Source organism: Trichosurus vulpecula, chromosome 4 (genome assembly GCF_011100635.1).
Source record: "Trichosurus vulpecula isolate mTriVul1 chromosome 4, mTriVul1.pri, whole genome shotgun sequence".
Taxonomy (NCBI): domain Eukaryota; kingdom Metazoa; phylum Chordata; class Mammalia; order Diprotodontia; family Phalangeridae; genus Trichosurus; species Trichosurus vulpecula.
In genome coordinates, this window is record NC_050576.1 from 278,393,241 (window position 1) to 278,407,164 (window position 13,924).

The window sequence follows — 13,924 nt, forward strand, 5'->3', positions numbered from 1 at the left end:
AAAATTTTAAAAATGGCTCTCAGGACTTGTTTAAATCTTCTCTCAATGAGGAATTCCCAGTTACTCCAACTATTTTCATAAGCTGTGGTTCTGAGTTTCCTAACCATTCTACTCTTCATCCTATTTGCCAATATCCACCCTAAAATATGATGTTCCAAACTAAAAATAGTATTGATCGAAACAAATTACTTTATGGACATTGTGTATCTGTCAAAATATCCTAAAGACAAAGTTAATTGCTTTATTAAGCAAGATTTTTCCCCACATCCTGGACTTGGGCAGTAGTCCATTTTTTGAACCTTAATGTAGGACTTTACATTTATATCCATTAGATTTTTCATTCTAGATTTGCCCCATCATTCCAGACTGTGAAATTCTTTTCAGACCCAAATTCTTCCTCTACACTAATAACATTAATTGCTGATGAAAATACAACTGAGTTATAGGATGATAACAATGCTGACATAGAGTTGGAAGGGGCCTTTGAGTTCACCTACATTTTAACCCTCAAAAAATGGGAAACCACATTTGGGCTTCCTTTACTGTTGGGCAGAATTGCCAGATGTTTAGCTTGGCAAGTACCCTTCATGTTTTTGAAGAAGTTTATTCTCTGCCACCAGTTACTGTAGAATGATCCCAAGGACAAGGCCCTAGAATATGGGATAATTCCATTTAGGAAGGATATCTGGAAATCTTATATTTCAGGCTAATCATGGTTAACCACAAAATAAACTATCCTAAATATGGTGCTACCCCCCTCCCAGTAATCAGAGTTTGGAACAATTCTAACAAAGGAATAATAAATATGTTATTGGAATGGTTTGCTAGACTCATGAAAAAGCAAAGAAATATCACTCTTTACCACAAACTCACTCTTTGACATTGGAAACATACTTATGATGTGGGTGATCCTTATTGCATGTTACAAAGCCCCACCCTCTTTACCCCTAGCTCATTGCCCATTGTAGACATGGGGATAGTTTCAGACAGTAAGACTTCAAAGACTACTCCTAGGAAATGGCTGCATCTCCATGATGTGAAACATCCAAATGTTTCCAGATAGTTGGCTTATCAAGTCCAAACATTGAGGGGATCATCCCCGCCCCCTCGTGTTGATGCTGACATTTTGATGCTTTGGCATTTGCAAATATGGAGCCAATGCCACCTTGCTGCCAGATGATTTTCTTTCACCTGAGGGAAATGTTTCCTTTGTCCATAATTATTTTAAGGTGGTCTATGAAGTAAATCAGTTGGGACCAGATTGAGGGGAATTCTATATTTCTTGGTGTTAGAATCATATGACCTAGACCTAGAAGTTATGACTTAGACACACGACTTAGACAGCAGAGTTAATTTGAATCAACTCCCTCATTTTACACATGGATAAACTGGGTTCCAGAGAGGTATATGATTTGCTGAAGGTCACACAGTTAGGAGTCAAGTCCAGGTTCTCTACATTTAGGTGATATCTATTTTCTTTTGTTCCTTGAGAAAGGGGGATTTTGGGGGAGGGGGAAGGAAGAGAAGAAGCATGCAAAAAATAATTGAAATGGAATTTTCTTATTATTGGGGGAGAAATTGATTTTGCCAACATGAAAATTTCCTTATTGCCAATTCTCTGAGCTCTGCCCTAGGGGTTCCATTAGGAACAATTGCCAGGAAGAAACATCCCATGCTTTTTTGTTTTGTTTTGTTTTCCCACCAGCCCTCCATTTTGTAATCCATTGGCATCCCCTCTTTCAGGCCAGGGCTGCTACTTCTGTCCCTGGGACCCGTTGCCATTTGCCTGCTTAGTTTCTGCTCCATTTCTTTTCTGTTGACATACTGCCATGACTGCCCTGTCCCACATACTAATGACTGACTTCTTGCTGCTGCCTCCTTTGATTCACAGTGGCACATTTTCCCACGTGAAAATGGACACAGAACCTTGGCAGTAAGCTTAATGGATTTCAGAGTCATTCTGAGTTAACCTGAAAGTTACTGCAGCATAGGAACCAGTAGCTAATCTCCTTTAGAGATGAAGGCATGATGATATTTTTATGCTAGAGGGTAGCAGTGCATCTCACAGTAATGGCCACTATTGGCTGCATTTGGTACTTTGGAAAACATCTTTGCTCTCTGTTTCTCCCTTTACCTGCCAAAAGGTTGGGCCACGCAAGCTTTCACAGAAATTTCATGGTTTACTATTATCTCTCTCTTTAGTATTATTCCAGTGTTTGACACAAATAAACAGAAGGAAAACAGAGCCACAGACAACCCTGTAGACCTGTTTTTAGAAATGGAGGAGGAGAAAGCACAGCCTTGTGAGCAACAAGAAGTTTGAGTTCTTTATATGATATAGAGTATTGGCTTTGGAATCAAAAGATCAGGATTCAAATTCTGTTTTTGATGATTATTACCTGTGTGACCCTAGGCATGTCACTTAACTTCCCCCATTATTTTTATCTCTTCCAGATAGCTATATTTATAGATAGATGTGTTTAAATAAATGTATATGTATATGTGTATATGTGCGTGTGTACCACACACACCGAAACAAATGTGAGATGTGCACATTTAGAGTCATCTGTATTACAAATATTGATATGGATTATTTGTGTCTGATGTGTGATGGAATTGGTCTGATCAGCTACAGTTGGACACACTGTACATTGACCCTGACATAGTGATATGATTTTGATCATCTTAGATGACAAAGGACAACTCACAAATATATATCTAAACATGTGTGAACATACATATGTACATGCATACACAATAAACACACACGTGTGTTTGGTTTGGGGTCCAAATGAGAGATTGCCATTTGCTTGCTGAAGACTTCCGTGTGTGCATACACATACATATATGTATGTGTGCTCACACATACATACATACTCACATAATTAAAATACACAAGCATGTTTGGTTTGGGGTCCAATGAGAGGGAGATTGCCATTTGCCTGCTGACGACTTCATAGCATCATCGTTCTTTCCCATCAAGATTTTTGGGGGGTCTGAATTCTAATTTCATTAACTAGCATTTATTACTGATGAAAATGTGGATGGACTTACTAGGATTATAGATTTAGAACTGGCAAGGGTCTTAGAGGTTATTTAATCCATCTCCTTCATTTTACAGATGAGAAAACCAGAGAGACTAATTTACTTGTTCAAGATCAGCCAGGAGCTAAATGACAGAAGCCAGCCTTAGACTTTGGTCTTTAGATTCTAAACCTCAGGTTCATTCTGTTTTATCACACTACCTCACCCTATAGACTATTCAAAGTCTTCCCCCACCCCTGATTAAATTTACCAAAGAATAGACAGATACTGGTGTTGAGATGGAGAGAATAAATAGGCCCAAGGGAGAGTTTGTAGGGAACATTATCTTTTTCAAGTCCTCAATTAATCTGCATGAGGAGACAAGAATAGTGAATTATTAAATGTTACCACTAAAATCCTTTTACCATCCATCACCACGAACCAAATAATAAATAATACATAGCCTATCCCTATAAGTTGACAAGTAGGTGACCTTTTAATATTCTACAAGGTTTACTTGTGGGAAAGGGAGCATGGCCTAGTGAACGGAGAAGAGATATGGAATTCAGAAAGACCCACATTCAAATTTGGCATTTAATATATAGTGACTTATATGGTCCTGAGCAAATCACTTCTCAATATCCTAGACAACTCTCTCAGGCTATAAGAGAAAGTGCTGGTCTTCATTAACAGAGGAACTTCCTAGCAAGAATCTTCTTGAACTAATGAAAAAGGGTAGCTCTGGGCTTAAAAAATATCTCCAAAGAATTTCCAAGAAGCTATGGTGAGAAAGCCAGGGTTCTCCTTTCCAGAACAGTGAATGACCAATTAGTCAGTATACTTGAGGGGGCTTGAGCGGGACTGAAGAATCACACAGGATTTCATCATCTTCATCATCTTTCCTCCAAATGGTTTGAAATAATCTTATGTCCCCACAGTTCATAAAAGCATAAATGTCAAGGAGAGCCCTCTCATTTTACAGATAAGGAAATTGAGTCCCAGACAGGTTACATGATTTGCCCATGGTCATGAAAGTAGTTGGTAAGTGGAAGAGCTAGGATTTGAACTCAGGCCCTCTGATATCCAATTGAGTATTGTTTCAAGGTGCCTTGCCCGTCCTGCTATGAGTGTTGATTTAATTACTAATGATGAGCTTAACTATAAGTCTTGATACTTCAAGGCCATTCTCTTGGTGGGGAAAGAGAAGAGCTGATTTTCAACCTTCCAAATCGAATAAACACCCAGCATCATTGTGACTACTTTACCCTGGGAAGTGACTGTGTTGTAGCAGGAAGAATTATGATCTGTTATCAGACAATCTAATCTTTAGTTCTCGCTATGCTATTCATTGGCTACATGGCCCTGAGCAAATCATTCATTGATCTGGGTCTCAGTTTCCACATTGTTAGACCCAGGGGGTAGAATACATTATCTCCAAGGTCCCTTCTCTAGCTCAACAACTTTATTTCATGGATCCCTTCAAATAAGCCCAGACTTAAAAGTTACCTTTGTACTCAGGTTCAGGGAGATTTCAGGGCTTCCCTGCACAGAACCCCTATTATCTTCTGCAGAAAGCAAGAATATTTATTCCCATTCGTTCTTCCCTAATCACAGTGTGTTTGCAATTGACAGTTCTCCTTCAAAACCACCACTATTAAGGCAATCATTTAATCCCACATGCTCAAGAATGAATGGAACCTATATCATCCCTTCAGCTCATATTTGTGCAGTCTCTTTGATGTCACTGGGAATGAGTCAATTAATAAAGAACATGATGGAGTTCTTTCCATTTTGAAGGGAAAGAGGAGGGCCTGGAACCAGCCCAGTCAGGCTCTGGCCTGATATCTCCCAATAGCTGAGCCTCCTGCACCTATGTTAAACCAGTTTCTCTTAATTACCCCTAAACAGCTTAACCCTTCCCAGCCTGTCACATTCTGCTGCCAATGGCAGATCTGCAAAATTCAGCTGTTTTTTTTCATAATGACATTGATGATAACCTGTACTTTTGTAACATTTTTATCTGCAAGAGTGGTTTACAAACACTAATTAACTGGGTCTCATAACAGCCCCAGGAACTACGATTGTATTATTAAACCCATTTTCCAGATGATAAAAATTGAGACATAAAGGAACTGTATTATGGTTCTCTGCCACTTCAAAGTAAAGTTACGGATGGTTACAAGAGACTGTTTGATGTAAGATTGTCCCATATGCCAAAGGAACGCCTGACGTAAGGTAGTTTATCCCAGGAATTAAAATGAAACTTCAGCAAAGCACCTTTTGTCATATGATTCTTTTAAAGTACCTACTCTTGGCTTGCTTTGCTAAAGAAACAGTTTGGCATCCTAGATAACATACTGCAGTGTAGATATGAATTCAAATCCAGATTCTAGCACTTCCCATGCAATCATGGCTAATTCACTGTCTTTGAGCCTCAGGAAGCTCTTTACTTTGTGGATGCTTAATGTACTGATGTGTTAAGTGTGACCCTCTCATTCCGCATAAATGAGCAGATTCTGAGACATCCTTAAAGGGGAGCTTCAGGTCTTCATGTGTAACAGACATTGTATTTGATTGTTTCCACAGGTCCACCATCTGCTCCTCTCAACTTGATTTCCAATGTCAATGAAACATCAGTGAACCTGGAATGGAGCAGTCCTGAGAACACAGGAGGCCGCCAGGACATTTCCTACAACGTGGTGTGTAAGAAATGCGGTGCTGGCGATGCTAGCCGTTGTCGATCCTGCGGCAGTGGGGTCCATTATACGCCCCAGCAGAATGGCCTCAAGAGCACCAAAGTCTCCATTACAGACCTCCTGGCACATACTAACTATACTTTCGAAATCTGGGCCGTGAATGGAGTGTCCAGGTATAGCCCGACTCATGACCAGTCGGTTTCAGTTACTGTGACGACAAACCAAGCAGGTAGGATCCTCTGCCTTCTGGTGTCAAATTGACTTTTATTATGGGGAATGGAAGGTGGTGTCATTCTATCCATAGGCAATGTTAAAGTTTTACAAATGAAGTTGAACCCTATGAGTTTAATGAAAAATCTACAAGTGGTATTTCACCAGAGGCCATGGTGAATTTTTATTCAATAAGGTATAGCCTATTTATGGAAATGAGAGGAGGAACAATCTTTTATAGGACCTCTCAACTCAATAAGACTGAGACCTAGTGCTATAAATGTAATTTTCATGAACATATAATTTTCTTCTTTGACTGTATTTTTTTTCCCTCCACATGAGTTAATATGGACCCATGGTTATTAATCCAGCAGATGACTTTTGGTCAGCCTGCCTTTATTTAGAACTGAAAACTTTCACTCTTGTTAACCTACATCAGTTTTATCTATACATCTCTTTGTCTCACAATGGGTAGCATCATAGAACTCTTCTTTCCTCTGTTATGTAAATGATTTTCTTTCTAATTAGTTCCCATCAAAAGCAATATCTGTATGAGGGAATCCCCTAAATGAACTTAACAGTAAATATGGTTAATTGTAATATTTGTTGTAACAAAGAAAATTGCAATAGCCACAGACCCTGGCCTGCCATCTTCTCCAAATAAAGTAATTTCCATCTTTTGTGAAGCCCTTGGTGATTGAAGGCAACCTGTAACCTTGGAAAGAATGTTGGATTAACAATTGGGGGAACAGAGTTCAAATCCTAGCTCTGTTATTTACTACCTGGGCAAATTTAGGTAAGACATTTATCCTCTGGCCTTCAGTGGGCCAATGAGATGTCTTGTGTGAGGCATGTAGCAAGTTGGCCAGTGTTACTGGATCACCAGGTACATAGAGAGGAGCAAAGTATATGAAGACTGGAAAAGTAGAAAAGGCCAGGTTACGAAGGGCTTTAAATGATCTTGGATGTAATAGGGATCTACTGGAATTTATTGAATGGTAAAATTTGGTCTTTAGGAAGATTAATTTGATACTTGAATGGAGGATGGAGTGGCGTGAGGAGAAATCTAGAGCAGAGAGGCCAATCAGGAGGCTACCTATTGCAATAGTCCAAGCATGACATCATGAGGGCCTGAACCAAAGTGATGGCAGTGTCAGAGGAGAGAAAGAGGTGTATATAAGAAATGTTGAGAAGGTGAAATCTAAAGGATTTGAGCTGATTGGTGGTGAGAAAGAGGAGTCGAGAATGATATCCGAACCTGGGTGATTGGGAAAATGGTAATATGGAAGTTGGAAATACTTAGGTGGGAGGAAGATAATGAGTTCAGTTTTGGACATGTTGCACTTAACACGTCTATGGGATATTCAGTATAAAATGCCTGATAGGTAGATGGAGATGAGAGACTGGAAGTGAGACTTGCTAAGTAGACCTGATAATCAATATGGAAATGATGACTGAATTCAATATGGAAGCTGATGACTTAACTGAGAGACATAATACATAGAGAGAAGAAGACCCAGAAAGGGGAAGGAAATAGGCATTTATGTAGTACCTACTATGTGCTAGGCATTGTGCTAAGTGCTTCTTATGAATATTACCTTACTTGAGCAGAACAGAATGCTGGGGTTCACTCACCATTAGCAGGTGTGACTTAGATGAAGATACATTAAAATAGACCAAGAAAGAACAACCAAACAAGTATGAGTGGAACCAGGAGAGAGTAGTGTCATAAAAATCTGAGGAGAAGAGAGCATCAATGGGAAAAGGGTAACCAACAATGTCAAAGGCTATAGAGAGGTCAAAAGGATGAAAATCAAAAAAATCCATTAAATGTCATGATTAAGAGACCACTGGTATCTATGAAGAAAGCAGTTTCATTTGAATGATCCAGGTTGCAGAGAATTAAGAAAGTGAGAGGAAAGTAAATGGAAACCCCAAGTAAAGACAGCCTCCTTAAGGCTGCAAAAGGAAGGAGATATACGAGCCGATGGATAGTGGGAATGAACAGATCAAGCCCTGCCCCAAGAGTTAACATTTGTTATTATAAAATGCAGTTTCTGAATTTTAGTTCAATTGAATTATCCTCTTTTGCCCTTTCCAAGTGCAGAATCCCTTCTTTTTTGTTCTTAAAATATTGTTTCATCAGATTCTCTGAGCCACAGAGTATAAGTAGTCTGGGTAACATTGCTTCACATGGAGATGCCATCTGCAGGTTGAGAAGCAATGAGATGCTCCCCCTCACATCCCAACAGGAGTGCCCAATAGAACACATTCTCTTCTGTGCATCTCTGGGGGATGCATTGCTGCACCTTGCAGGCTAGAATGGGAAAGCTGATCTCATTAGTTGTCATAATGCCTTGTTCGCCATGAGTGCCATTTCCTGGTGATGTTAGTTGTGTGTTGACTGAAGATCATGGAAACTTTACCTTACACATTCATTCAATCCAATTCAACAAATATTTCTTCACTGCTCCACCCATTTAAATATGATCTCTCCAATCGATCTATGATCTCATCGATAGGAATATTTCCTCTAAAGATGCAGAACAGAATCTGTTTTTGCCTGCCCATGCTTATTCATACCCTCTCACAATTTTGCTACACGGGGTCTACCCACTGTGCTTGGAGCCTTCCTTCCTTCCTTTCTCTTGCCACTAGGAGGATACCATTAAGAGAAAGAAATAAAAATAAAACAATTCTTGTCCTCAAGGAGTTCAAGGACTCCCCTTGATAAAAGTAGAGTACGGAAAGGAGAAGTAAAGGTTGTGCAGGAAATTTCATATTTTTTTGAATTATGTAAGTGCCTCAACATATCACAAATTTTCATTTTTTTGTTAAGCAATTTTTATCTATACTTCTTCAATATTTAATATTGCATGGTCCATGCCTATTCTTTCAATCACAGCCATGTATTGTATGATAAAATGATAATTGTCCTCTCCACAAAACTTGCTGTTTTCTGCCTCAGTGGCTTATATAAGCTGTGATCTGTGCTTGGAATTCACTGCCTTCTCACTTCTACCTCTTAAGAATCTCTGGCTTCTTTGTGGCTCAGGGGTCACCTCCTATGTGAAGCTTTTACTAATCCCCTCCTTCTTAGTCTTCTTTCAGATTTGACATTCCTTTATACACACTGTTCTGTGTTTTGTCTTTATAAGACAGGCTACACACCATCTATCCTACTTACCTTACCAGGGTGTTGGGAAGCTTAATGAGTTTCACAATATATTAAAAATATATATGAATCTTATATGACACATATTAATATTATTATAGGAATTATATGGGGAAACATCTTTGAAAACTCTAAAATACTGTAAAACTGTTTGTTATTATGATATTGTATTTCTTGTTGTATCTTCCAGTAAAATGGAAGATGCTTGAGGGCAGGGGCTATTCTCCACCTTCCCCTACCCCCAAGAACTTAATACAGTTCTTTGCCCATATTAGACACTTAACATTTCTCATTGATTCATTCATCCATTCATTCAACAAACATTTTTTTAAGCACCTACTATGTGCCAGGTTCTGTACTCCATTCTGGGGATACAAAGAAAGGCAAAAGAGTTACATTCTAATGGAAGAGACAAAATGTCAATAACTACATATAATACAAAGTACATAGAAGGTAACTTCAGAGGGAAAGGTGCTTGCCTTCATTGGGGTAGATATGTTCTCCCCTAGTACATGTCAAAACTTATCCATATCTACTAGATGATTCTCATCCATGATCTTCCACAGGTCCTCCATGGAGGTTCCACCCAATAAGATGAAAGCCATCCTTAGTAGGTCTTTTTACATTTCAAAGGTATCAGCACTGTGATAGTCTATCTGCTATCCTTAGCTCAGAACATGACTCCCCCCTCCACACACACCCCCACACATCCTTTTCTCATTATCTTATCTTAGATGGTGTCAGTTCTTGAGCTTAACACAACAATGTGAGGATGCTGCCACTTACTTATACCTATGATTGAATCCCTCAAATCCATAAATCTATTATCTACAATTACTATATTTTCCATCTGCTGTTTCAGTGGTTTCTTAGCATTAATGTTGTATGATAAAATTATTCCAGTCAGTTTAATAACTTTTATATTTGTTGTTTCTCGGTCCAACATGTATCTCATGTGGAGTTTGTTATCTTTTTTCAACCTTTTTTTTTTTGGCCAAACATTTCAAAAGCACTTATTTCTTCTTCTGATAGCAAAATATTTCAAACATAAGCCCTAAGGTAGAATTGACATCAAGATTTAGCATAATAGCAGACTAGTGATGATACTATTATAATGGAAATTAAATGACATTGGAGGCATGTCTATGACAAAAGGGAAGGGGTTTCATTTTTCATAACTAGGGGGCTAAGATATTGGCATTTTTCACATTTGATAAAATATTCCTGGTAGACTTTGAAGTGTTTCACTCATCTTAAGAGCAGCGAAGCCTTATATTGCCTGCTAATTGTCTTTAAGTGATTTTTCTAAAGTCTTTTTTATCTGGCATGTTTGAGTGTCAGGATTCATTTAGCTTAGATCAAGAATTTCTGTGTCTTTGTAGTATGGCCTTTTTAGGTGAACTTTGGGTGTGCCTGCCCCAAGACTCCAGAGTAATGCCATTGATGACACCTAAGAGTCACTATTGGGACAGAGATGAGACCTACTCACTTTAGGACCTGCATAGTACTAAGACTTTCTTCAATCTTGAGAGTCTTTCCTCTAGACCCTGAGTGGTTTCTAGATTCTCCTAAGGCATTTAGGCCCAATAGGAATCTTCTTCCTGTCCTACTGGTGGTAACCCTAAGAGAGTGACTTGCTTAGGGTCACATAGTGAGTTTGTGACACGATGAGATCAGAATTCAGGTCTTTTTACTCTTACATAAGCTTTTTTTGGACAAAGTAACTAACTATTTCCACACCACATAGTTTATTTCTACAGTGTCCTGCGGGGCTGACATAAATAACATCAGAATGAAGTAACTGGAAAGCTAAAATGAATCCTCTAGTGATAGACGAGGCTAAAGAAAGGCTATAAGGACTCTGGCGTGAAATATACATTTAAATGATGTGATTCTCCCAGTGGACTTCTGGAGAAGCAAGTTACAAAGTAGAATCACAAACTGCTGCTTTAGCTACCTATCAAAAGACAGCCTTTCTGAATCTGCACATTGGAAAGGGGCTTCTGAGATACACACACACACACATACACACACACACACATGTCTCTGAATATATGTGTGTATTTCTCTCTCTCTCTCTCTCTCTCTCTCTCTATATGATCTTTGATATCATTGGCATAGAAAACTCACAGAATTTGAAAGTTGGAAGGCACTTCATCAGCTCTCTAGTCCAACTGATACATGAAATGAATCCTTACTGTAACATATCTGCTCTTCTTAAATAAACTATGACGCCTAGAATTGAACATAATACCAGTACTCTAGCTAAAGTCTGGCAGTGAGGATAGTAATTCCTGTTCTTCCACCTGAGTCTCAGAGAACTGCCTGCAGGCACTGAGAGCCCAGGTGACTGTTTCACATTTGTGCAGGTAGTATATGTCAAAGGTAGGACTTTAACCCAGGTCTTTCCATTTCTGAAGGTCAGATGCCTACCTGTTATACCACAATGATAGACTGATAAAGACTAGACTTGTGATTTCACTGGTATAGAGAATTTCTTAGTGAGGAAATTCCTACCAATATAGGTCACAACCTGTAGTCCTAGAAATGTGCTGAGAGGTTAAAAGGTTTGTCCAGAGTCTTGTAGCCAGTATGTATCATAAGTAGGACTTGAACCCAGGTCTTCCTGGTTCCAAGTCCACCTTGGTAGCCACTATGCCAGGTTGTCCTCCCCTGCCCCCCGCCATGATAAGCTCTAATAAATGCTTGTTGATGGGTCTTTGATTATTTTACACCCACTTGCTCATGTGAGCAATGGATTTTAGGAATTCTGAGTCATCACAAAAGCACCTCTAATGTTGGGTTTATATTTTTTGGGCTTGATTCACCTTTCAAGTAATGCAGCCAAGTGTTATATCTAAGAGAATATTAGTGTAGATATATTTGTTTGGGAGAAGCATCTGATGATAATAGGAGACCGAAGTCATTCAGAGAGGTCTGAGCCTAATATTATACACAGTGGGGAATCTGTCCTGTGGCAAATCAACACTCTGTACTTTTTGAAACTGTTCTCAAAGGCACATCCTGCTTTATGTTCCACTTGTTAGCTGAGTTTGAGATGTGTCTCTTGATGGATCATTTCAGTCACCACTTAAGCCAGATGAAGTAATTCTCATTGGCAGGTTTGGGAAGCAAGGACCCATCTGGAAATGTGGATGAAGGCATTCAACCACCCAGAGATAGACCTGTGGGGTTTCTTTCCTTCTGTAGACTTCTTCAGCAACCCCTGTACTCAGAACTGGTTAGCTTAACCTTTATAAAGATGCAAAAGAGGAAGGTGAACAGCATTTACATAGATAAATGCAAAGGCATTTGAGGTGATACAGGGAGCTAGCCGCTGGAAGGATGTGGGAAAACATCATTGGAAAGGTGGCATGCAAGCTGAGCCTTGGAGAAGATAGGGATTCTGACAGAAAGATCAGGAAGCTGTGCCTGCCGTGCAAAGGAAGGGAGGCAGAAAGCACAAGACTTAGCTTGAGCAATCGCTAGCAGTTGCGTTTGTCCTTCCTTCTTGAAGAGGACCATGACACCAGGCAAATGATGACATAGCTTGCAGTTGACTTGGATTTGAGTCAAGGAGGGCTGTTCAAGGTCACTTGTCTCACTTTCTCCTCCAGAGCCATCTGGGTCCAGTGGCCTGACATTCACCAATCGCTAGCAGTGCAGGTCGGATAGAAGGTAGAATGATTGACGTTCCTGGGCTGCATTCTCTTCGTCTGTAAATAGAGGGGACTGAATCAAATGACTTCTGAGATCTCATCTAACTCTAGAACTTGGTGTGGTGGATGGTGTGCTTGACTTCAAGTCAGGAAGACTCAAGTTCAAATTCCACCTTAGACAATAGTTGTGTGGTGCTAGCCACTGATCCTTGTTGTGCCTCAGTTTCCTCATCTGTAAAACAGCAATAATATTAGCAACTATCTCACAGGGTTGTTGGGAGGATCAAATAAAATCATGCATTCAAAGCACTTTTCAATTTTGGGGTCTTATATAAATGCTGGTTATCATCACTGTCCATCAATCATCATCATCATCTATTGAAGTGATATGAAAAAGATTGGAAAGATGTAAGTTGGAGCCAGATTGGGGAAATATTTTATGAGAAGGAATCTGCATTTTATCCCAGGGGATAATAAGAATCCTTTATTCATTTTTGATCAGGGGTGTGAATGGTCAGATATTTGCCTTAAAAAGATTATTTTGGTAAATCTGTGGGTGAGTTGTGGAAGGGAAGAAAGAAGTTTCAGGGACACTAGTGAAGTGGCTATTCCAATAATTAGGATTACATTATGCTTCATTAAGTGGATGCAACTCTATCAATGAATAAATCATATCCCCCAAAGCATAATAACTGTATACCAAAAAAGGACCCTAAAACAGCACAGTATGGTCACATGTGACACCTTTAGTACTTGCATTGGAACTCTTGTATATAGTAAGCACTCAATAAATGTTTCATGGGTTGGCTGAATGATGCAATGATAGGTGTTGGTCTCACTCTCCATATGTTTATAACTAGGAGGGACTCAGTAGTGAAATGGAAAGAACTCTGGACTTGGGGGATCAGAAGAGCAGGCTCTGCCACATGTTACGTGTGTGACCTTTGAAGCCATTTCATCTCCCTGGGCCTCAGTTTCCTCATCTGTGAAAAGAGGGGGTTGGCCTAGATTATCTCCATGATGCTTCCAATTCTATATAATCTTTTAAGCCTAATGATACTGGCTGTCCCAAAAGACAGTGCAGTTTTAAGCATTAATAACTTAACAATAAACTAAGACTTTTGGGATGTGCTAGGTATGGACTTCTCTTCATACACCCC

At 39.4% G+C, this 13,924-nt stretch overlaps 1 protein-coding gene across 1 annotated transcript in view; it reads left to right on the top strand.

Moving 5' to 3' along the window:
- EPHA4 (EPH receptor A4) overlaps positions 1-13,924 on the top strand; it is a 169,212-nt gene that overhangs the window by 86,014 nt on the left and 69,274 nt on the right. Inside the window, exon 5 of the mRNA XM_036754831.1 lies at positions 5,611-5,949. Coding sequence (XP_036610726.1) covers positions 5,611-5,949 — 339 coding nt within the window. The remainder of the gene's footprint in view (positions 1-5,610; positions 5,950-13,924) is intronic.